Source organism: Dromiciops gliroides, chromosome 6, assembly GCF_019393635.1.
Source record: "Dromiciops gliroides isolate mDroGli1 chromosome 6, mDroGli1.pri, whole genome shotgun sequence".
NCBI lineage: Eukaryota > Metazoa > Chordata > Mammalia > Microbiotheria > Microbiotheriidae > Dromiciops > Dromiciops gliroides.
In genome coordinates this window covers 19,640,451-19,666,804 of record NC_057866.1, presented here as the reverse complement: position 1 = coordinate 19,666,804, position 26,354 = coordinate 19,640,451, and the positions used below count along the sequence as shown (strand labels likewise).

The 26,354-nt window shown below is 33.6% G+C and overlaps 2 protein-coding genes across 3 annotated transcripts; both read right to left on the bottom strand.

The window, feature by feature from the left end:
• Window positions 1–2,559: 2,559 nt before the first annotated feature.
• Window positions 2,560–8,741, bottom strand: LOC122731644 (olfactory receptor 10AG1-like). Its single transcript, XM_043971892.1, has 2 exons — window positions 8,713–8,741; window positions 2,560–3,472 (listed from the first exon to the last, which is right to left on the bottom strand). The coding sequence occupies exons 1-2, from the start codon at window positions 8,739–8,741 to the stop codon at window positions 2,560–2,562; spliced, it is 942 nt and encodes a 313-aa protein (XP_043827827.1).
• A 6,630-nt stretch (window positions 8,742–15,371) lies between these two features.
• LOC122731645 (olfactory receptor 10AG1-like) lies at window positions 15,372–22,011 on the bottom strand. 2 transcript variants are annotated; one of them, XM_043971893.1, is made up of 2 exons: window positions 21,990–22,011; window positions 15,372–16,288 (listed from the first exon to the last, which is right to left on the bottom strand). In XM_043971893.1, exons 1-2 carry the CDS (start codon window positions 22,009–22,011, stop codon window positions 15,372–15,374), a joined length of 939 nt encoding a protein of 312 aa, XP_043827828.1. The 2 variants fall into 2 exon arrangements, with proteins under 2 accessions (XP_043827828.1, XP_043827829.1); XM_043971894.1 differs by lacking the exon at window positions 21,990–22,011 and having other exon boundaries at window positions 15,372–16,295.
• Between the last annotated feature and the right edge of the window lie 4,343 nt (window positions 22,012–26,354).

The window sequence follows — 26,354 nt, the reverse complement described above, 5'->3', positions numbered from 1 at the left end:
TTATATACACACATGCATACATAAAACATACCACATATAAATGTATTAACATGCATATGTATAAATACATGCACATGTACACAGATACATACATACATGTGTGGGGAGTGTTTGAGAGAGAGAGCACCAAATGGCAAAAATAATCTCTAGTTTCTTACTCCTCTACACCGCTTATCCTCTCATTTATTGTAAATGTCTCCTTGTCTACTGATTGCTTCCCTACTGCCTATAATTATGACTGTTTTCTTTATGCTAAAAAAATCCTCATTTGATTATTTTTTTCATACTACTGATTAATATTTATTCTACCATTTGTGGATAAACTTTATAATATCCTTGACAATTAATGGTTCCAATTTCTTGCTTCTACCCCTCTTCTTAAATGTCTACAGTTTGACTTTTAACTTCATTGCTCAACTGAAAGAGTTCTATCAAATTCACCAGGAAGCTCTTAATTGCCAAATGTAATGACCTTTCCCCAATAATCTTTTTAATTGACTTTCTGTAGTCTTTTTTTCAGGGCATTGAGGGTTAAGTGACTTGTCCAGGGTCACACACTTAGTAAGTATCAAGTGTCTGAGGCTGGATTTGAATTCAGGTCCTCCTGAATCCAGGGTGGTGTGCTTTATCTGCTGTGCCACGTAGCTGCCCTGACTTTCTGTAGTCTTTTAACATTATTGATCACCATCTTCTCATTGATAATCCCTTCTTTGTAGTTTTTCATGATGCAGTTCTATAGTGCTTATTCTCCTACTTGTCTTATTGCATGTTCTCAATCTTTTCTAGTTCTTAATCTATGCCAGACTTGATAATGTGGGCCTACAGTGGGCCTCCCCAAGGGGAAAGAAATATACATGTATGTATGTATGTATATAAGTGTATATATATATATATATGTGTGTGTGTTTGTGTGTGTGTGTGTGTATCTAGATAGATAATTATCTAGCTAGCTAGTTATTTATACACAGAAAGAAAGAGCACTTCTACTTAGGTGTGGGGGATTATGGAGTTCTTTGTATAAGAAACTGAATGTAAATTGAGCCTTTGAGAAAGCTAGGGGGGCAGCTAGGTGGCACAGTGGATAGAGCACTGGCCCTGGAGTCAGGAGTACCTGAGTTCAAATCCAGCCTCAGACACTTAACACTTATGAGCTGTGTGACCCTGGGCAAGTCAATTAAACCCAATTTCCTCACTAAAAAAAAAAATAATAATTTTTAAAAAAGGGGAAAAAAAGTAAAAGCTAGGGATTCTAAAAACTGCAGGTGAGAATAGCATGCATAATAATATAAATAGTTTGTGTAAACATACAGAGGTTAGAGATATACAATAATATGTAGGCAAAAGACTAGATTATAGAGTTTATAAGAAGGAGGAATATGAAATAAGAACAGATAGGTTATGAAGTTTGATTTTTCAGGGGATTTCAATGCTGGGTTGGGGATTTCATATGTCACCTTTAGTCCAAGTTATAGAAATCAGGTTCTTTAGCTCATTTTTTAAAACACATTTAGGTGTTTCTGGGAATTTCAGTATTTGGTGCATCCATCTCTCTCTCTCTCTCTCTCTCTCTGTTTGCCCTCGTAATCTCATGTTTGTGTATTATGTAATGCAGGTGAAAGACTTGAGGAATCATGCAAGCACGCAGCTCAAAATATTACCTTATGATATTCTTTATTTTACTCTATAAAAATTAAGCACATGGAAGAATTACAGTACCCCATAAGCTATCCATACAATTCTCATTTATCTAATATTCAGAGTGAATGTAACTCATCCCATCTTAGGATCCATGTGTTCCTCTATGTACTTATAATACCATATTCATTCTTTTGCATCTTTCTGGAAGGGAAACAAGAGAAACATAGAAAGGGATTCACTCTCATTCCAATGAGGCCCACAATTACTCCAAAGACATTTCCAGGTTTTTGTAAACTTAAGATATAATGCTAAGACTTCCCATGAAGATGAATAAACAATATTTTTTTTAGAGAATCAAGTTTTCGCATTCTGTCTAGTCACACCAGAGGATATGGTGTCAAGAAGACTTGCATTGCAATCTTCCCTCAGACACTTAGTAGGTATTGAACTGTGGGCATTATTGTTTTCCTACCCTCAGTTGCTTGATTTATTAGATAGAATTAACAGTAGCACTTCCTTTCATGGGATCTTTATAGATTGAAAAGAAATATAAATCACTTTGAAACCATTCAAGTTCTATATAAGTATTAATTGCTAGTGGTTTAATGATTTGAGAAAAAGAAAGCAAACATGGGTTACTGGAGAGGCCAAGCTAGTCAGACCTAAGTTTGCTTGACTTCATGGTTACAAAAATCTTAAACTCCAGCAATGTTTCTTCAAATCATGGTTCTGTCCTTTGTGGTTCTTCCAGTTCCATGCCCATATTTCTAATCCTGTCCTCTCCAAGAGTCTTGTTTCTAGGTTTGAGAAGTTTCATTTTTGGGTAGAAGAAAGGACTGAAACCAAACTTATTTTATAATTTCATGACAATGAAGATGAAACTCAGCTTTGAAAATTATATTATATAAATCTGGGTTGTAATTACTTAGGTAACAATTTCTTCATTGCAACAATGACATCTTTGTTTCTCAGACTGTATATCATGGGGTTAAACATAGGAGTCACAATAGTGTAGAAAAGAGAGAGAACTTTGTCTACTTCTGCTGAATGAATGGACTTGGGTCGCAAATATGTAATGATAGCTGACCCAAAGAATAAGCCTACAACAATGAGGTGAGAGGAGCAAGTAGAGAATGCTTTGGATCTTCCAGTGGCTGATGACATCTTTAGAATTGTGCTGATGATTTTGCTATATGTCCATAGTATCAATATAAAGGGAATCATGGCTAAGATCAGAACATCAGCATAGACAGAGAACTCATTCACAGAAGTGTCACCACATGCTAATTTCAGTAATGGTGGGATGTCACAGAATATGTGATTAAGTTTGTTAGAACCACATAAAGGCAAGGAGAAAATTTGGTATGTCTGTCCTATCTGGAGTGGAATCCCACTGATCCAGGAGCCAACAACCAGCTTGATACATGTATTGTGATTCATGATGACAGGATAGTAGAGTGGCTTACAGATAGCTACATAACGATCATAGGCCATTACTGCTAGTAGGAAACATTCAGTAGCTCCCATAATAAGAAAGGAAGTGAGTTGTACAGCACAAGCAAGGAAAGAAATATTTCTTTTCTGACTCCAAAGGCTTGTAAGCAGTCTTGGTATAGTTACTGATGTGTAACAGATTTCCAAGAAGGAAAAGTTTCCAATGAAAAAATACATGGGTGTTTGGAGGGTGGGATCAATCTTTGTGATAAAAATAATTAGGCCATTGCCTATAAGGATACTCATGTAGATGATCAAGAATAGTACAAAAAGAAAACCCTCAAGGCTAGGAAGATCAGAAAATCCCAAGAGAATGAATTCCATCATGACTGTAAGATTTGTTCCTCCAACGTGTTCCTTCATTTTCTATGAATATAAATATTGAATTCCAAACAGGAAAATCACTATCTCTGTAAAATAAGGGGTTTGTATTTAGTGATCCATAAGATTCTTTTCAGTTGTAACATTCTATGTTACACAGTAAATATTGTAGGAATTTCATAAAGGGGAACATTCACAATAGATGAATTGGTCCAATTATTCTGAAAATAAATAGGGTATTATGCTTTTAAAATATGAGTGAAGTATATGTGATTTGTCCTAGAAATATCTGTTCCAGATAGAGACTTCAAGGAAGTAGAAGAAAAAAAAAGTTCTATGTTTACTAAATTATATTCAGCTAATATTAGGTTTTGCTTTATTTTGGCATAGACCTGTGTAGGGGAAAATGTTCATTGAATAATATGTGAATCATCAATGTGTGTTACAAGAATGTCACAGAATATTATTGTGGTATAAGAAAATTCCATACAAAGGATGATGAGTAGCATGGGAAAACTCTAATGAACTAACAAATAATGAAGGAAACAAAACCACATAGATGATATATTCAATGATTATAGTAATACAAATGGAAATGACAAGAAAATCCCAAAAGGTCATGAGTTGTAAACCACTCTTTGCCCCAATGAAGAGATGAGTAGAGGCACCTTCCTACTTTGAAAATGTGGAGCATTGTGGGTGTGGAACATTGGTTATCAAATAAAAGTTCATGTGCTACATAGTTTGATTTAACTTAAATTTTTTATTTATTTGTTTTATATAAGGGATTCATCTGGCTTGGGGAGTGAAGAGTGTTGTATCTGGAATTTAAAGTGAGAATTAAATAAAAAATACTAAAGTATTTTTATAACCTATGTTATTGGTTTACGTGATATCTTTGGTTTAAAAAATCTGCAAATTTGTACTAAGTTGTCATTAATTAACCAATAGACATTTATTAAGCACATATCTGAGGACCAACAAATTCCAGAAAAATTTAAAAATACATTAATTGCTTATTCTATTTAAGGCATGGAGCATTCAAGTGTGACATTCTATATTCTCTAAGCTTGAGTATGTTTGAATTGTAATTGTCTATGACATGTGGGTTGACATAAAGTACCAGAACAGTATCTCCATTGGAAAAACAAATGAGAATTACACATCTAAAATTATTCACATTATCATCCAAAATTTATGCCTGCATTATAAAAATATAATGAAATAGATTATAGTGCTAAAAGGGACCTTCAAGGTCATCTTGCTCAATGTTCTGCTAATTCGAGGAAACTAGCACTCCAAAAAAGGTAAATGAAAACAAGTTTTCAGACTACAAATGATCTAATTTATAAACCATGCTGAGAAATGGAAGCAACTGAGTGTAGTAGTTCCATGCTTTATATATGACATTGCAGGAAAAAGTAATAGAGAAATGTAGTGTCTTTACTCATCCATGCGTGATTCAATTAAATAATGCTCATTTTTACCCTTCCACTTTTGTCAGGCTAGTTTCATATATTGAGAATGCTCTAAAATTTAATGTGCTTTGGCATCATTAATAATTAAGAAAAACTACATCAACATAGCTGTGATGCTATGAAGCTTGAGAAACCATCAAATTTATCAGTGATTTTCTCCAATAACACTTATTTTCTGTTCCTCATATTTGTTATTTAGCAAATGCTGCATAATTACCTTTCCTCTCTATATTGAGGGTGCCAAAATTCAACCAATACTGTTCATGTGATTTAAATAGGACAGAATATCTGGGGATATGTTGCCTACTTATTCAAGGATGTTTTACCTGTTAACACAGGTCATATTATTTAGTTTGTTCAATCATTTTGTTTTGTTTTTGAAGAAAAAAAACAGAAAACAACACATATGTACATGTACATGTACAAATACAAATAATATTCACAGTCACATACTTTGCATAAGAATAAGTAGCAAAATAAATATTTTTGTCAGATTAATATAATGGAATCATACTAAGACATTATTTTGAATGATTCAGAGCCACAGGAAAACATAAAGATTTTTGTAAAAGAAGAAGAGTCAAGAAAGCAATAAACACATTGCCCACAATGCTGTAAAAGAAAATGACAGTGGAATAGCACTAAGAATTGTGTTAAATATATGCAATAGTCAATTTTGACTCACCAGGAAAATCAATAAAATGTTGAGGAGAAAGTTGATTGATTACAAGTAATGAGTTATAAGATGTTGTCCAACAAGACAAGTCTGTTGCTTTTCCTTGTTTAATGAAACTTCTTACCTAACTTATCTATTGATTCAATTACATCCCAATTAAATTGCTAAAAATTGCTGTTAAAATAATAACAAACTTCATTTGGGAGAACAAAAAGTCAGAAATTTCAAAGAAATGGGAAAAATATGTAAAGGAAGAAGATTCAGCAAGATCAGACATTAAACCATATTATAATGTGAGAGCATTTTTTAATTATAAACTGAATAATTTTGATATTATGTTATGAGTGTTGTCATGGTCAGCCATGCTTTGTTATGTCATATATGATGATATATGATATGATTTTAACACACATATACACATATACTTACGTATACACCAGTGTAGTTAAGAATAAAAGGAATGCTGAAAATTTGGGGAAAAAAAACTTTCATAAAAATATCTCAGGATTTAATTGTGTTGGAATACTGATGTAGTATAGAAAATGATTACCTGGTTAGAAAGACATGGAACAACTTGGACCTATGAATAAAAATGATATCCACCTTTGGAGAAAGACATGAGAAGTAGAAATATGCATCATATGGATATATACACACACACATATACATGTGTGTCTCTGTGTATGCATGTATATATGTATGTGCATGCATGTATGTGTATATATAAAATACATATATATGTATATGTGTGTCTGTATGTATTGCACACACATATATATCACCATATGATATATATATGAGTATATGACTAATTATTTGTACCTATGTATATTTATAGATAACTATGTCTATATCTATCTATCTATCTATCTATCTATCTATCTTTCTATACATATATGTTTAATTGAAGTTTTCTCCAGGGTTGGAGTGGGGGGAGGGAGGGAGAAAAAAAGTAGAAAGTACAAAGCAGAGAACAAAAGAAAATCTAGAAAGGAAGTAAAAAGAGTGGGTAACTTTGAAAACAATGTGTAATATTTATTATATAGGTTTTCATGAAACATAGATTTATATAGAATTCTTTCTTATGTTCTGCTGTGTACATGAAAATTTTATTTTTTCTCCTTTTTTTTAAAATTTAAGTTTAAAATGAATGAAACTTTACCCCCTAAAAGATAGTCCCTTTGCTATAATTAGATATGAAATTACTTCAATGGAACTGAATAATAATATAATATATTTTAGAAGGGAAAGGTGAGGAATAATGTGTTCTTATTGTATTAACTTTTATCATATTCTATTTGTTTCAGTAAAAGGCTTCTTCAAACTCTTAAGAAGATTGTGATATGTAGATGTACATATACATGTGTGGACACATGTGTATTATATTTGTGAATGTATATACACATGCTGCATATATAAATAAAACACATTTAGGCATACACACACTTCCTACAAAATGAATTGCAATTTTATGGGGAAAATAAAGATTAAAAAAGTCATAAATTATAAAATTGTCATCATAATATATTTCATTAACTTCACAAATCAACTCTCATGCCTTCTATTCCAACTTATTACAATTTATCCATCTTTTGAATTCTTATGGTGTTTCATTATCTGTTTTTTAAAAGAATAGGTTTTACTACATGATTTCCAAAGATCCTTCCAAATTAAATATTCTATATATCATTGCATAGGGCTCCTTTAGAATTAAATTTCTATTTTTGTCCATTAGAAAATTACTTCTAGCTCTTAGATTTTATGTTCCAAGGCCTTTATTCCAATTTAGATTTATGAAATTGCAATTGTAATAAAGATATAATGAATGACGGAGGAATTCTAAGATACATTAGGAGGATATTGAATTTAGTGTCCCCAAAGGGAAAATAAAAATAAAACAGAACAAAAGCAAAGCAGTCAGATGATTCTTCCTCATTCCAGTCTAATGTGTTAGTATTCTGTATTTTTTTCTTTCTACTTCCACGAGTTCAAACTAAATATTCTTCCCAACCTTCAACATGACAACTTAATTAAGACCACATATTTAACAACAACAGCAACAAGAATAACAAGAAACAAACAAGAAACAGCTTGTTAGATTCAGCAATGTCATGTCTGCCTTGGGAGGTGTTTTGTTTTGTTTTGTTTTTGTTGGTTGGTTTACTGTTGACTCTATATGTTCGTGGCCAGAGGAAAGCAGGAAGACAGGAAGGCAGGCATGAAGGAAGGATGGAAGTAGGAAAGGAAGGGTGGGAGGGAGGGGAGGAGAAAGGGGTAGATAAAGGATAGAGGGAAGAAAAGAGACAGGGAAGGAATAACTTATTAACTTTTTACTCTATCCCTGGTACAATGCTAACCACTTTGAAAATATGATCTCATTTTATTCTCACATCATCTCTGGTAGATAAATGCTGATAATATCTCTACTTGCAGTTAAGGAAACTTATTATGACAGATGATAAGTGCCTTAACCCAGAACCCAAATTATAAGTATCTGAGACAAGATTTGAATTCACATATTTCTAACTCCAGGCCCAGTGTTTTATTCACTCCAGCTCCTAGAAGAAAGAAGTGACTACCTTTTGAGTGCCCACACAAAACTACTAACAGTCCTCTGTCAGCACACATTTTGCCCATAAATTTAATATGCTAAGGAATGTGTATTACAGAAACTCTTGTACAATTTAAGTGATAATGCATCATTGGTTATTTTTTTTTAGCATTTTCTAACTTCATCATACTAGATTAAACTGATGAACATTCCCCAGATTAAGGTTTGAAAAGTATGGTTTTCCTTGTGTGTGTAGCTAAAGCAGGTTAGAAACATTGGTTTTGGCATTGTTTAAACAATAAACCAAAACAAAATAATTTCTTTATCATTAGATAATATAGTTTAAGAAAAAATGTTAATTACTTTCCAAGGAAAATGCAATAAACTTCGCCTTGATAATATTTCATTTCTTTTGTCTCTTTTTTCTTTCGTTTTTTTTTTTTTTCAAATCAGGCAGGACATGTTGGATTCAGAAATATTGAGTCTCAAGTGCTAAATGCAAATCTTACAGAAAAAGTTCTTAAACTTTCAATGCCCCAAGAAAAAGTAAGAATTCATCAATGATTTTGGAAGGAGTTTCCATACTGATAAGCCCCTAGTCTTACCCTCCAAAGAGGAATAAAAATAGATTTTTTTTAAAGTTTCAGCAAAGCAAAACTTTTGTTTTTTTAATTTTAATTCTTGTCTTTTATATAGAGAGGCTCAGGATATCACAGATTTATTGGTGGAAGAGACTTTAGGTGCCATCTATTTCAATGACCTCATTTTACTTAAAATAAAAAGAAAACAAAGAAAACAAAACTGAAGCCCAAGGAGATTAAATGATATTCTTAATGTGTTAAGTATTAGAGAAAGAATATGTTACTTTACCTTATTTTATTGCTCATGATGATTAGCCAAATCTGCTATTATAGCTATCTTTTATATAAAAAACTGTTTATAATTTTCAACAAGTTTTACTAAATATAATTTTAAAATCATGATCCAAATATGAAAACTATGAGTGCTTACTTTTTGCCTTTAGGAAATGTTTTTCATATTTTTTCTTCACTTTTTTGAATTTTGATCTTTAAATTAGACATTGGATTGAAAAATGAAATTGAGAAGAGACAAAGAGAAGGCAAACAAAATAAATCCAAAGGAGAAAGGGATATTCACAGACACATAAACACACACAGACACACACATACACACACACACACACACACACAGAGGAATTCATGCTTACCTTTTGTAGATAGGATAAAATAATTTCCAGGTTCTTTTTTTCTGTATATACATATGTAAACCAAAATGTGCATATATTAACATTATTATAATTAATACCACTATTAGTACTAATAATAACCCATCTTTATAAGATTCTTTGAGATCTGTAAAGTACTTTAGATTTTCTAGGTTATTTAATTCTTGTGACAATCTTGGGAATGAGATCCTACAGTTATCATGTAAATTATAAAAATGCATTAACTGTGGCACATAATGTTTGAGGGATTTGCCTAAACAATTATCAAATCCTGGTTTTGAAGCCCCATCTTTCTTGCCTCGTTTTCAGACTTCTTTTCAGAACCATATGCCTATATTCAAGTAAAGTACAAAAGTATGCATCACAACAACAAAAAAAGTTGCATAAAGAACCAACCACTTCTCCTCTTTAAAAAAAAAAAAGATTTTCTGTTCAAATCAATTATAAGTCATTAAGTAATTTTCTTTTTGTGCTCTATTCTGTAGGGACAACTCTTTTCCCAGGTCACTTTGCACTTTTTAATGAGAGGCTATATCTTCTAATTCCAAGCCCAATGTTCTAAATATGTAATAATATAATAGTTACAAAATGGAAAGTGCCAAGGATTTAGAGTCAGTAGATCTTGAATGAGTTTCAATTTTATTTTCAACTAAATTAAAATGTAACTATGGTCTTTAAAACTAAGCTTTCTCATTTGAGAAATGAGGGTACCAAAAGTCATTACATATCAACTTACTTTGTTTTACAAAAACACATTGTAAAGAATGATCATATCTATTTTAGTCAGTATTAATAATCATAGCATTAAAGAACTATTCCATTTGAATTCCATAAATTAACAACCTCATAATTCTGATAAACAATTACTTCATTTTCTGTAATTTTTTTCAAGTCTAAATGAAAAATTAATGAATGGAAAAATATTATTTAACATGTACAAAACAATCTTGAATATACTTGACATGCAAACAAAAAAGTGAAATTATCACTACTCTGAAGCAGCTCAATTTCTTAAAGAAGGCCATAACATATGTAGGAGATTTCAACTTTGAGTCCAATAAATAGGCCCAGTTTTACTCAGGCTATGGAGGCAAAGCAAATTGCAATGGGTTTCTTTAACATATTACTTGAAATAAAATAACATCTGTATCTGATATTGAAATTTACTATTCATTCATGCTTAATTTGTTTATTTATATGTTCATTTGTTTGCTTGTTTATTTATTGATTTATTTATTTTTACTTTATATGAGGCTTTAAGGTTTGAAAAACTCTTTGCAAAAATCTCATTTTATCCTCACAGAAAATGTGAAAGGAAGGCAATATTATTATTCCCATTTTATAGATAAAAGATGTGATGTTTAAAATCTAATTGGTATGACTAAAATCTAATGTGGGCTTGCCTTAAATTAGAAGCTTATAGCACCAGTTTGGGGGCATTAAGCATTTATTAAAGTATATGAGAAGTTATCAAAAGAATAAGGAAGAATACGTGGAGTTCAGAAAGAAAAAAAGCCTAGCTACCCTGGCTCCTGCCACTGCTACTGTGACATCCAACTGAAAGAAGGATCCCCCATTCTCCTCAAGCAGAAACTCCCTGTTGGACCACAAGAGGGGCGGTCCCCACACACAGCTCCAAGCTAATTGGCTGGTAGCACTGATTGGCATGACTTACAGGCAGTTCTATGAATAGATGTAACAGTTTTATGAGTAGATATAACTTCCGGATGCTAGTCACATGCTTTCTGCTGGGGTGGGGGGAGGGTGTTGACCTGGTTCTCAGAATGTCTTTCTCACCAGGGGGTGGCACCCTATCAGAAGGGCCAGGCATAATTAAGTTAAATAATTTTCCCATGGTCACATAGCTATTAAATGTCTGAGGTACAATTTGAATTTGTCTTCTTGACTCCAGGTCCATCATTATATGCACTGAGTCACTACTTCTACCATTTGAAAATACCAGGAACTTTGATAGTCAGTAATTATTTTTCCTAGTTGTCCATTTCTGTGAATGGACAACTAAAGAGCTAAAGAGTCATTTACTAGATTACATTTGTATAAGGAGTGCTCTCTTGGATGTAAATTTTGGGGTCGGTGCTCAAAGTGCAAGAACTGTCTAGGGGTGATGGGTTAGGTGGTGGGGCTAATACAATAAGGTATCTAGACCTACCTTCCCATCATTTATAGTTGGTCAATACTTGCTCTTGGTTATGAAGTTGATATCAGACCACTTCTCCCCAGGGGTTACCTTCAACCCTTCAATGGTAGCTTTGTGAGTAAGACTCAAGGCAGAGCCAATGGTTTTCCATTTTCTGCTTTTCCCAGGTCTGTTGGTCACAGAATCCTAAATTTTCTCCCTGTGCCAGGGAGGAAAAATGGTCAAGGTTGGACCTGTTTATCCCCTGCTTCCACCTGGTACTTCTTCAATATGCTTTGTCTCCACCATGAGTCTAACTCCAGATCTTGAGAGGGTACAAAAAGCTATTTGAGATGTCATCTGGCTACTTGACAGAGTGGCAAGAAATCTTAGTTTCAAATTAAAAATGTTAGTTTTAATCCTATCCCTACTTTCTACAAATGGCTATTCATGTGAACTAAATCCCCCCTCTCTGGGCCTCAGTTTACTGTTGTATTAAATCATGAATAGAATAAATTACAACTGGAACATATCCTCCCTTTTAGTTAAAAATAGCCCCAATGTCATTAGCATCCAGTACAGAGCAGTTCCTCATGGCCTTTATTTGATTCTTTCCAAAAGGAGGTAATTGAGTTTGTTGTTTACTTATATGACTCTTTCTAACCTGAAATACCATGATCCTGTGGCCAGAGCAATGTTGGGACCCAGAAAAGATGAGGGGGTAGAAGGAATTTCCAGTGACTGAGACTATCATTATATTGTTTTATCCCCAGAAATAAGGCCTTGAGACAATTATATATTTACCCCAGACCAGGACAAGAAATCTCATAACCAAGATTAATAAATATGTGTTGAATTGAATGGAATGGATTAATTGCATTAGAACTATATATTGTTAACATTCAACTTTGGAATTAATAACTAGCTGTGTATACAAGTACTGTTAGAAGAGGCAGGACATCACAGTCCCTTTTCATTTTTCCCTGTCATCACCACAATTATTCTAAATCCTTCTCTGTTCAGATATTTGCTGTTTCAAATTTTACTTAGTGTTTGGGAATCAGCTTTGTAACACAATACTTGATAAACTTCAAAGCATGAAAAGGTAAATGCTATCAAGTGAAATGCTAATTTGAGTCAGTAGAGAATAGGGGGAAAAAAATTCTACAGAGGGTAAATAGAAGTCAAGATTAGGGACTGGAGAGTGTCCTAATAAAAGACACAGTGAATGGCAGGAAGAAAACACAAAGACATAAAGGACCCAGGTTTTATTAAGTCTAGTTAAAAAAGTAATCTGTCCCATAGTGTGATGTGTGCTGCATTTAGGTACCAAACAACTGTGTCAGTATAAAACAACCAGCTTTGACTTAGAGCTCACTTTGGGTACTAATGGAGACTCCTCCTCTTACAAAAATCTTGTAACTCATATTTTTTTTGGGTGGGGCCATGAGGATTAAGTGAGTTGCCCAGGGTCACACAGCTAGTAAGTGTCTGAGGTCAAATTTGAACTCAGGTCCTCCTGAATCCAGGGCCAGTGCTCTATCCACTGCACCACCTAGCTGCCCCCTAAGATTAGCTGCCTTTGTTGTGTTCTGTTTTTCATTTTGGTGAGGCAATTGGAGTTAAGTGACTTGCCCAGAATCACACAGCTACTAAGTGTCAAGTGTCTGAGCCCGGATTTGACCTCAGGTCCTCCTGAATCCAGGACCGGTGCTCTATCCACTTAGCCACTTAGCTGCCCCATAACTCATTTATTTCATAAATAAAGGTATAATGCTAGGGTATTCAAAGTGAAATCTGTCCCCACCCCTTAGATCCCAAGATGGAAGGGACTTAAATTTACTGTAACACCCAGTCCAAGATGCTCAAAACTCACATTTCATATGATTGGTTATATATAGTATTAAATCCATTAAAATAAGAAAGAAATTTTGGAACAATTTAAAGAAAACTGGTCAAGTTTTAGGATATCTGAAGTAAAATAGGAGCTCTACCAAAGATGACTTGTGTGGCCCCAGGCAAGTTACTGTAATTTGTTGCTACTCAATTTGTAAAGCTGGTATTCATTTGTAAAGTAAGCATTAGGTAAGATGATCTCCAAAGCTCTTTCAGCTCTAAATCCTATGAAAGTACTAAGCAATTTGACTTTTTTTCTTTCCATTTTCATTGCTTCTGAAATCCATCATCCTACATCTGGCCTCTGGCAGCAAACTCATGGGCCAAATATAATGATATTACACTGAAAAGGGAAAATATAACTTTCTAAATTTGGATTCAAAAAAATCAGTTGTTCAGGAATTTTTTTGCGGGGTGCTGGTGACCGGACAGCATTTGTTAATGACCTGTAGGTTTCATTGGACTCCAATATCAATATAAATCTATATTGCCATACAGAAATTTTAAAAATAGACTAATGCAAACCAAAGCTCTTCAGGTCACAGAAATCAGCTAGCTGTAAGAAGCAATAGAAAAATTACAGACACACTGATCATACTGCATATATAGTGTTATCAGTATTATACTCTTCTCTCAGAATGTTCACTAACCAGTTTCATAATATCTCAAGAAGTGCAGAAAGGTAGCAGTTTGTTTGTTTTGAAATTTCCAAATAAATCTTGGTTAGAGAATTATGCATGCTTGATGTATATGGGGGGGGGGAATTGTATAGATGGGTAGGGTAGAAAATCCATATATTTGAAGAACTATCATGTGAATTAAAAAATTATGTTTGTTCCCAGAAGTGATACATGAACTGTGATTGGGTAAGGCGAATTTCCTAATAAGAGCAATCCAGAAATGAAAGTGGATACCAGTACGACACTTGTTATTACATGGTCGATTTCAAAGGGCATAAGCTCTCCAACAACTCTGACATTTTTAATTATACATTTTAGATACAAGGAAAAGGATACTTCAACAATTATTACACAGGACAATGAACAACTGTTTCCTTTTTTTTAATACAGAATGAACTTTCTTTTTTCCTTCCATAAACCATGGTTTCAAATTTTTATAATCTACCACACTGAACAAGTGACAGAAACTGTTGCTTAAGATAATTTGCCAGAGAAGAAATCCCAGTATTTTAAAAAGCATTAAAAGGGAGTATCCTTAAACAAACAAACAAAAACACAATCGTATCTTCTAGATAAGAAAAAAATATCCAATGAACAAAACATATTATCCAAATGGATTCAGAATAAGAAGTGAAACAATGTTCAATTTATCCTAAATCAGAATGAGAAAGAGGGGGAAAAGTGACTACAAAATAGGTTTAATAACTAGACCTTTAGTTAAGCAATAGTTTTATTTATGATCTGAAAGCTAGCACCATGAATATTCATCCTATACTAACATGACTAATGGCTGGTATACATAATTAAAGATAAAATAAAATTACTCAAATACAAACTGGAAATCTAGAGATAAAAGTGGAATTGCTAAATATTTGAAAGGAACATTTAATTAGATTCTGTCAGTGTCCTCAGGATTTTTAAAAATTCAATTGTAGATGGGCAGCTAGGTGGCACAGTGGATAGAGCACCAGCCCTGGATTCAAGAGTACCTAAGTTCAAATCCAGCCTCAGACACTTCACATTTACTAGCTGTGTGACCGTGGGCAAGTCACTTAACCCCCATTGCCCCACCAAAAAACAAAAACAAAACAAAACAGAAAGGGTAAAATATTCCAGTGATTTAAGATTACTTGCATTACAATGATAAATTTTTGACAGTACACAGGGAAGAGATTCAGTTACATTTCCATAATAACTGTGAGACAAATGAAGAAAATTAATCTGAAAATTTGAGTATTTGTTTCATGATCCTAGTCACTTAAGTATTAATTTTTTCAGAGCACAAATAACATCTTTGTTTCTTAGGCTATATATCATGGGGTTAAACATTGGTGTTACAATGGTGTAGAAAATTGAGAGAATCCTGTCTATTCCTGCTGAATGACTAGACTTAGGACGCACATACATAATGAGAGCAGAACCAAAGAATAGGCCAACAACCATGAGGTGGGAAGAACAAGTGGAAAAAGCTTTGTGTCTTCCCGTGGCTGATGGTAGCTTCAGGATGGTGGTGATGATTTTGATATAAGACCCAAGTATCAGGAGAAAGGGAGCCATGCCAAATAGGACACCATCAATATAGACAGATAGCTCATTAAGAGACGTGTCCCCACAGGCCAGCTTCAGTAGAGGATGAATATCACAAAAAATATGATTGAGTTTGTTAGAACCACAGAAGGGCAGGGAGAAAATCTGGTATGCCAGTATGATCACAACTGGGATTGCACTTATCCATGCACCAGCTACTAGCCTGGTACACACTTTGTGATTCATAATAAGAGGATAATACAGAGGCTTACAGATAGCTACATAACGATCACATGCCATAACCGCCAATAGAAAACACTCAGTTAACCCCAGAATAAGGAAAATACAAAGTTGAACAGCACATGCTGCAAAAGAAATATGTCTGTTTTGAGTCCAAAGGTTCATCAAGATTCTGGGAAGAGTGACTGATGTGTAGCAAATCTCCAAGAAGGAAAAGTTTCCAAGGAAAAAATACATAGGGGTTTGAAGAGCTGGATCAACCTGGGTTATGACAATGATGAGGACATTTCCCATTAAGATAATCATATAGATTACAAAGAAAATTCCGAATAGAAAGCCTTGGAGCTTGGGAAGGTCAGAAAATCCCAGGAGAATGAATTCTATCACAATTGTGAGATTTGTTTCTTCCATTTTTCCTTGTCATTTCAAGTTCGGAAATGATGAATTCGGGATAGGATAATAAATTGATCTTGCTTGGCCTCAATTTGTCTGCAAAAAATGAAGTAGATTAAATGACATTAATTTATCCTTTACACCTGATATTTTATAGGATATTTAATGGGAAAATTATTTGCTTTGTTGTTACATTTGGGAATGTCCTTCTAGTTGTGAAACTCCATGTTCATAGTAGATATAACTCCTATGCTCTTTTCTACATAATTAATTCTATTTCAGAACAATTATTCTGTAATATAAGCTCTCTTCTATATTTGATATACTTTGATGTAATAAAATCCCTTCTAGCTCTCATATTCCATATTTGAGTGAATCTTTCTTCAGTCTCTAGACTTCTACATTTTAATGGCCATTCCAAAAAGCAGAGCACACTAATTAATAGAAAGCCAAAACTGAAATAAGGAAGATCTGAATCCAATTCATTCTTGAGATTCTTACTACTTATGTGCTTCAGAACAAGTCACTCTCAGTTTCTCAATTTCAAAACATGAAACAAGATTATGACAACCATCCAACAGGACTGGTGTGAGGATCAGTTTGATAAAGTATGGAAAACATTTTTTTTTATAAAATAGGAAATTCTCAATGAATGAGAAGTATGCAATACTTCTGCTGCCAATACTGTATATGGAAGATGATTTCCACTTCAGAGTATTAGGGATCCATTTTTGGAGGGCACTTTGATTCAGATATGGATGAATTAATTAATAAGTATTAGTTGTATCCTAGCCTAAATTTTAAAAAAATAAAAAATATGTTTAATATTTTGAATATTCAAAGAATGTAACCTCTTGACAGTAGAATTGCTATTTTTCATTCCGAGAATAATACTTGTAAACCTGACTGAATCCAAAACACCTTTCCTTTAGCTTTCAAACCTTTGCTCATACTCTGGTTAGAGACATTGAAGGATAAAGAGAAAATCTGGGTTTGAGGCCTTTCACAGTTAGGAATGCACTTATCCAAGAGCCAAGAACAAACCTGTTATATACATTGTGGTCCATGATGTCATCTTGAAAAATATGACAAACTCTCTCCTACATTTTCTGCTTATTGCAACCTATCGTTTCTTCAAATCCTGGGTTATTTTCTTTCTCCTCTTTGCAACTTCCCCAAACATTCCAGCTCCAAGAAACCTCTCCTTTCACTAAATTCCTAAAGTACTTACTGTCTGTACATTTGTAATTTTTATAATATGTCTAATATTCTTACTTATCTTTTCTTGTTGAGTTCTATGTATTCAACTAAGGCTTAAGTCTCTTGAGGAAAGTTTTACCTCAGGGCCTTCTACATAGTATGTATCTGATACATTGGTGCAGGGAGTTTTGCAGATGGTATTTAATGAACAATTGAACAACTTTTCATCTTAAATGTTTTCTCCACCTCCTCCCACACCTTTATTGATTTTCCTGTTCCTGATTTAGGGATTCATTCCGTTGTTTGAAAGAGTCATTTCATCTAAATACAGTCCTGAATTCATAATGTAGTAAGACATTTTAGCCACTGACACTTTACTAGAAATGATTTACCTTTTGAGCCAAGTTAGAGTTATACGAATGCCAGCCTTTGAAATAATGGGATAGAGTACATAAATTAGGATAAACAATATATTTTAGATCACACTAGAGATGATGCACTGGTAAGCAAGGACTAGAACTGCCCCAAGAGGCAAGAATGTTTTATCATAGATGAGTATGGTATAAAATAGTTTTAATTATACTTAAAATTAGACAAAAGTAGCAACAAGCAGTACAAACTGTTGAGCCTACTAGTGAATTTCCACTGTCCCCTAATCTAATAGGTAGAAAGAGAGGTTCCCATCACTTAAAGTAAACAACTTAATAGGTTTTAGAATAAATTGTGATCCCCTCCCCTGAAAAATCACTTTAAATTGTCCTTGTTGAATACTTGGCACATCTATCATTTTTTATCATGTCCTATAGAGCACTGATTGTTGCTACACATCCCATTTTGAAATTATTTTCACTACTCTAGAAGAAAACTAAGCAATGATCCCTGTTGCTGCCTCTCCATTGGAGTGTTGGTCAGAAATTCACATTAAAGTCTAAGGCGACCAGCAAAAGTCTTATTTGTTGAATCTCAGCTACAAAGAAACACTTAATTCAATTGTTTCATATTTATTATTGATAATTTGTAATTGTCCTAGATTCCCTGAATCTCTGATCAAAGCTCCTCCATTTTCTGTTTTGTGAATATATCTGATTACTCACCTCGGAAGGATAGTATGGTGGCCAAAACAGTAACAACCACCAAGAATAGAATGTAAGTCTTGTCTTCAGTGAAATAAACTGTGAGAATGAATAAACTATGTCCCTGACATACCCTATATATGCAGAGATTATAACATTTTATTTAATTTTCAAATTTTATTTAATATTCAAAAGGCAACCTTTCCTTCATTCTCATCAAAGCATAATGACAAAATAATATTGACTTTTGATATCTTAACCCATTATTTATGCTTTTTAAAATGTTCAAAAATGACTAAAACTGGATTTTTAGCAATATGAATATTGTCAGAACAGTCCAGGAAATGATTCGATATTTTACTTCCTGTGATATTGTTTTAATTGATTATTATCCAGTGTTAAAACTTTATGTATTAGCAAGACATTTTTCTTTCTTGTTCAGGAATTTTCTATTAGGATTTCATGTTAATGTTTTCATTTTTAACTGTCTCTTACTCCTTGAATATGATTTTAGAATTTAGAACTGTCTAGCATCTTCCATACCATCTTATCACAAGCAATCTCCCATCTAATCAGAGAAATTGAACTCAAGACAGTAAAATAATGCTTACCTATATCAGATGGGACAAATAATATCCATTTCTTCTTTGATCGTCATTATAACAATTACATATATGTATAGTTATATTTGCATAATATATGCATACACAAAATACACTTTGCAATAAGTAAATGTTTGTAATGTATGTATAAATACACACCTACATGCGTATATCATTCCATTTGATTATCAAAAATTTTTGTGTTGTCAGTCCTACTCTTATGAATATCTCCATTTTACAAATAAAAAATCTGAAATCAAGTTAAGTGGCTTACCTAAGATAACAACACTACTATGTGTTACATTTGGAATTCAAAGAAAGTGAATTGCATGTAAACACATTCAAATACTCCAGATCAATACTATTCTTACTATATTATACTGGCTTTTCTTTAAGTATGAATACTTCCTGCCAACACAAAAAAAGTAGGTGACAAGGACAAATATCCCCACCAAAAAAAATTTTAAAAAAATATTGAATCTTAGAGTATCCAGAGCTCTTTAAGTAGAAAAACTTCCTGCCCTGCTGTGCTCTTTGGGGACTGTTACTCTCCCAGGCCTCTTTTCATTTTTTTTTTTAATGAAGGGACAAGTAGTGTGATTTTACATGAAAGGATCTTTACATTAATGAGGAAGTGCAGAATAGTGGAAAGAACTGTGTTATTAGAGTTAGGAATCCATGGCTGTACTCTTCTCACCCCCCTTTTAAAAAACAACTTTTTTTCAGCTAATTTTATATCACAATAGTATCACATACAACCTTCTTCTCCCTCCCCCTTCTGAGAGATAACCCATATGACAATTCGCATTTCTTTAAAGAAGGAAAAACTCAGAAGAAATAATTGTTACAATGAAAAAGGTCTGACAATATGTTAAATGTGTAACCCCTGTAGGCACCCATACCCTGAAAGTGTAGTTTGGGGAGTTTCTTCTTATATATCTTCATGTGAGAAGTGTTTGATATTTGTAATTTTGTTACATTTATTTTTGAATTTGTGTTGTATCATTGTTCTTTCCCTTTGCATTGCTGTATTTATTTTTATATTGTTTTCTTGATTCTGCTTATTTCATTATGTATCAGTTCTTTTTGATAAGTTCCATGCTTCTTTGTATTCATCAAATCCATTATTGATTAAAGCACCATAGTGTTCCATTACATTCATGTAATTGTTTCATCATTCCCAGTTGATAACCATCTCTTTTGTTTTCAATCATTACCTACTCCAAAAATCATTAGGGGACTTTTTTTCCCTATTGATGGCTTCCTTGGGTTATAAGCACAGTAATGCAGTCTCTGGTTCAAAGGGTATGGGAATTTTAGTGACTTTATTTGCATAATCCCAATTTGTTGTATAATTTCACAGCTCCACTAATAATATATTAGTATGACTATCTTTTCACAGCCCCTTCCAACATTACTGCATTTAGGGTCATTTTTTCCCTACTTGCAGGATGTTCAATAAAACCACATGATTTGAGTTTCTCTTATAAAGGGTTTGGAGCAATTTTTACGCTGTGAATACTTTGCTATTTGGGAATGAGGAAATGTTAATTTGCCTGCCTCACAGGGTGGTTGTCAGAAAAGCACTTTTAAATGGCAAAGTGCTATTTCTCTGCCAAGTTTTGGTATTAGTAATGGAAACACTGGGTGATTATACACAATTCCTTGGAACAATAATGCTCACTAATATCTAGCAGCACCTTTTATCTCTGTGGTGGAAAACACTATTAAGCATGATTCTCCTCCCTATTTCTTAGGAAGGATCTCCAATATATTTAATAATCAGAGAGGCAAAAAAAGGGGAAAAATCAGAGAGGTAGGATGATAGCATGTAGTTAGAAAAGCAATGAATTAGAGAACAGAATACCTATGGAATACCCATGTTTGAATTTTCACTTGAAATGTGAGGAATGATTTCATGATTTTTCTTCATATAATAATTGAAATGAAGAGATGGTCTGATGAAAGCCCCATCTAAGAGCATTCATAATATGCTCAGCAGGTATCCACTGAAACAAAGACTTGGTTAACAAGCTTGTTGTCATGTGTATTGTGAGAAAATATTACCAAGGAAACATAAGGTATCCCTCCCTTTAAAATGAGGATAAGACTCAAGTAGTAAAGTCAACTAGTGTGTGCACCTTTAGCCAATGAAGATAGGAAAAGTCCCAAAATGATTTATGAATTCTTCTAAGTTTAAGTGATCACTAAAATTTGGTCTGGAAGATGGGAGCAAGAATTATAGTAAAACAGAATGTTAACAATAAAATAAACACAAGAAAATGGATATTAAGTTGGATTAAAAATCAGGAATGCATGTTTTTCCTCAGATATATACATGATGCATGACTTTGGGAAAAAATCCTATAACCTAGCAGTGGTCCAGACAACAATCTAAAGCTATACATTTATGAACAGTTGCTTATGTCTATTGGTAGAAAGAATTCATTCACCAGGATTCCCATGCACTCATGAAATTATAGGTACAGGGGGGCCGTTAGGTGACTCAATGAATAGAGCACTGGCCCTGGATCCAGGAGGACCAGAGTTCAAATCCAGCCTCAGACACTTAACACTTACTAGCTTTGTGACCTTGGGCAAGTAAATTAACCCTCATTGCCCTGCAAATAAAATAAAATAAAAATTATAGGTATAAACAAACATCTTCCTGAAGGTTGTTAATAAAGATGATATTATGGGTTGGTGATAGTTATGACTGGGTATAGAGATAAGGAATTAAGAAGGCCTCAAGGAGAGATAGATATCCAGTGGAGAATGAAGTCAATAGAAAAGAGAATTATAATGAGCTTGGAACATTCACACAAGAGCAAGAAAACTGGACTGGACTATATGGGCCATTTCTTTAAAAATATGCTAATAAATTTTTATTTAGAGTCTCATTTTTTTTTCTTGAAAATGACCATTTCAGATGAATGTGAATGAAATTTCAGTTTTCCCATTCCTTAGAATTCAGGGATAGAAGGCAAAGGAATTACTTAGTTCTAAGAATGAAGGTATAAAGAAAACTTTTATTTTTTGGTAAGTTTAAAATTATTCATGAAAACATTTTTAATATACAAAGTGAGATGTAAAAGAAAATAATAGAAATGGATAAATTCCAACAGGTAAGCACTAAAGATTTAAAAATCAGTAAGAACTCTTACACTGTATAATCAAATAAGCTTAAAATGGGTACATGATTTACACAAAAAGGGTGATACCATAGGTAAATTAGGAGAGGAAAGAAAAGTTTTCCTATCAGATCTATGGAGAGGAGAGCAATTTATGACCAAACAAGAGATAGAGAACATTATGAAATGCAAAATGGATAATTTTGATTACATTAAATTAAAAAGGTTTTGTACAAACAGAAGCAATGCAGCCAAAATTAGAAGGGAAACAATTTTTACAGCCAATATTTCTGATAAAGGCCTTTTTTTCTATTTAGGGAACTAAATAATATTAATAAGAATGCAAGTTGTTCCCCAATTGAGAAATGGTCAAAGGACCAGGCAGTTTTCAGATGAAGAAATCAAACCTATCTTTTGCTATATGAAAAAATGTTCTAAAACACTATTAATTAGAGAAATGAAACTTAAAGAAACTCCAAGGCACAACCTCATACCTTTCAGATTGGCTAATATGACAAAAAAGTGAAAATAATAAGTGTTGGAGAAGCTGTGAAATAATTGGAACACTAATGAATTGTTGGTGGAGTTGTGAACTGATCCAAACATTCTGGAGAGCAATTTGGAACTATGCCCAAAGAGCTATGGGACTGTGGATACCCTTTAACTCAGTAATACTACTAACTACTAGGTCCGTTTTTCAAAAAGATCATAGAAAAAGCAAAAGGACCCACATATACAAAAATATTTATAACAGCTCACTTTATAGTGGCAAAGAATTGGAAATTGAGGAAATGCCCAACAACTGGGAAATGGCTGAAAAAGTGGTATATAAGTGTAACGAAATACTATCGTGCTGTAAGAAATGATAAGCAGGCAAATTTCAGAAAAAATCCTGGAAAGACTTAAGTGAATTGATGGTAAGAGAGCAGAACCAGGAGAACATTGTACAGGGTAACAGCAATATTGTGTGATCATCAACTGTGATCGATTTGGCTCTTCTCAGCAGTACAATGATCCAAGACAATTCCAAAGAACTCATGATAGAAAATGTTCTCCAAATCCAGAAAAAAAAAAGAACTGTGGATACTGAATGCACATTGAACCATACTGTTTCTATATTTTTTTTCTTTTTTTGAGGTTTTTCCCTTGTGTTCTCATTCTTCTTTCACAACATAACAAATGCAGAAATATTTTTAATATGATTGTACATATATAACCTATATCAGATTGCTTTCTGTCTTGGGGAGGGAGGAAGGAAAGATGGAAGAAAGGAAAGGAGAAAATTTTAGAGTTAAAAATCTTGTAAAAACAAAAAAAATAATAAAAACTAAATTATACTAACAATTCAACTTATTATTAAATAATTCACCACTGACAAGATCAATGGTCTTGAAAACAGTTATGTTTCTGTTGTTGTTGCTGTTGAAAAGACAATTGGATCTTAAGCAGTAGTTTATAATTAATTACTTGTTATATTTTTTTAATCTGTATTATATGCATTTTATTATTTTTTATAATGTAGTCATTCCATTATCTTCTTTTGACATCAATTTTTTTAAACTTTGTCTTCCAACTTCTCTTCCTCCCTCCCTTCCCACCCCCCACCACAAGAACTCAAGCAATTCAATATAAGTTATACATGAGTAGTCATGCAAAATATCTCTACATTAGATAGATTATGAGAGAAAATAGATAAAAACAAAACTTCAGATTAAGGAATTGTCAAAAAAAATGTCTTTCAATCTTTTTTTCAGATACCATCAATTGCAACTTTCATAAGTCCTTCAGAGTTATATCGGATAATTGCCTTGCTGAAAATACCCACCATGCTTCCCAACAGATTGTCTTACACTATTGCTGTTATTTTGTATACAGTACATTTCTCTCTGCCTCAGTTCATGTGGGTTTTCCAGGTTTTTCTGATAGCATCCTGTTCATCATAACTTATATATGGTACTTTAAACTTGACAAAGAATTTTCTTCATAATAGCCCAGCAGAGTAGGTATCATACATTTTGCCATTGTAATCAATCATCATAATTATTTCCCTTCATCTTATTCCCTTCCCATGATTTTTACTCTATTTTCTATTTTATTTTGCCCTATTCCTCCTTAAGTTTTTTTTTTTTTGCTACTGACTACCCCCTCCCCCAGCTCTATCCTCCCTTCATTCACCCTTCCCTGCTTATCTGCTTCCCCTCCTACTTTCCTGTAGGGTTAAATAGATTCCTCCTCCAAATTGGGTGTGTATGTTATTCCCTACTTGAACCCACTCTGATGAGGTTAAGGTCTTTAATTCTGTTTTCTAAATTTTCTTCCTCCCTCCCTCCCTCCTCAACTCTCCCTATGAAACCTAGGAATTCAATATATATCATACGTGTGCTATTATGCAGAAAATCTTCACCTTCCTCAAAAGTGAGCTTTTTACAGCTCCATCCCCCAAACTTCCCTTCCCTCCTTCCCTTCTTCTCCCCCCACCTTTATCTCTTTCCCCTCCCATTTTCCCTCAAGGCAAAAATATATTACTATAACTGCTTGAGCATGTATATTATTTCCTCTTTGAGCTAATTCTGATAATAGTAAGGTTTACTCACTCCCCCACAACTTCCCCCTCTTCCCCTCCCCTCCATAAACTTTTTTCTTGTTTCCTTCATGTGAGCTACCTCTTCCCAGTCCCCCTTTCCCCTTCTCCCTCACCCAGTCTATTCCTCCCACCTCTCAACCCTATTTTAAAGATGTCCTAATGGGTTAGCTAGGTGTCACAGTGGACAAAGCACCAGCCCTGGACCCAGGAGGCCCCAAGCCCAAATCTGGCCACAGCCATAAGACACCCCACCCTGTTTGCCCCAGAAAGAACAAGGATAAACAAAAAATAAATGCTTTACAGATATCATCCTTTCATATTCAGTTCATACCTGTTTCCTCTGTGTATTACTTACTGAGAAAGTTCTTATGAGCTGAAAGTATTATTTTTTCATGTATTAATGTAAACAGTTAAACCTTTTAATGTCCCTCATGATTTCTTTTTCCTGTTTACCTTTTTATGATTCTCCAGTGTCTTGTATTTGAAAGTCAAATTTTTCTTCAGTGCAGGTCTTTTCATCACAAATGCCTGAAAGTCCTCTTTTTCCTTGAAGTCCCATTTTTTCCTCTGAAAGGTTAAACTCATTTTTGCAGGGTACATGAACTAGCCATGAATAGTTCTCTCTCTCTCTCTCTCTCTCTCTCTCTCTCTCTCTGGTGCTAGGGCTTTTTGGCTTATGTTAAATGTGGCCAAATGCTTTATGCCAAAAACTGGTGCCATAGCCATTAATTTATAAGTAGCAATATATTAGAAACACCAGCTAATTTTCCCAATAACTTAGAACAGAGACAGGCTACCCCCCAATATTTCAAATGAAACATAACCATGGCATTGGGGTGATGTCCTGACTTGTACTGAATTGGATTTAAATGAGGGAAAGAGGTGCAAGGTCACCTCACCCTCTCCTCCAGATCCATCTGTATCCAGTGGCAAGATATATATCAGGAGGACAGGAGATAGACCTGGATGTTTAAAGCAATAGGGGTTAAGTGACTTGTCAAGGATCACATAGCTAGTAAGTGTCTGAGGTGAGATTTGAAATCAGTTCCTCCATACTCCAGTTCTAGTATTTTATCCACTATGCAACTAGCTTAACTCAGATACCACTTACTATGAGAAACTTTTGCTGATCCCTTTAAATACAAGTATCTTCCTCATAATACCATATTTTACCATCTTATATATTATATTTTATGTGTACATGCTATCTCACCTTGCTAGATTGTTACTTCCTTAAAAGAAAAGACTTTTTAGCTTTTGTCTTTAAAAAGACATACACAGTATCTAAAATGGTACTGCCTAACAAATAGTAGGCATTTAACAAATGTGCCCTGGTTGTCTGATTAATTTATTGAAAAAGGTAGCTCTATGTAGTCCAAAGAGGATTGTTACATAATCAGAAGATCTGAATTTGAATACTCAATGTTCCTAAACAGTATTTGTGTTTAATTTGCCAAATGAGCTCATTTTTAAAAATAGTTAAATGT

Coding starts and splice junctions, on each gene's coding strand:
- LOC122731644 (XM_043971892.1), bottom strand. CDS start 8,741: ATGGAAACTCCTTCCAAAATCATTGATGA. Junction 3,473..8,712: donor CCTTCCAAAATCATTGATGA/ATTCTTACTTTT, acceptor CGTTGGAGGAAC/AAATCTTACAGTCATGATGG.
- LOC122731645 (XM_043971893.1), bottom strand. CDS start 22,011: ATGGCCCATATAGTCCAGTCCA. Junction 16,289..21,989: donor GGCCCATATAGTCCAGTCCA/GTTTTCTTGCTC, acceptor GAAAAATGGAAG/AAACAAATCTCACAATTGTG.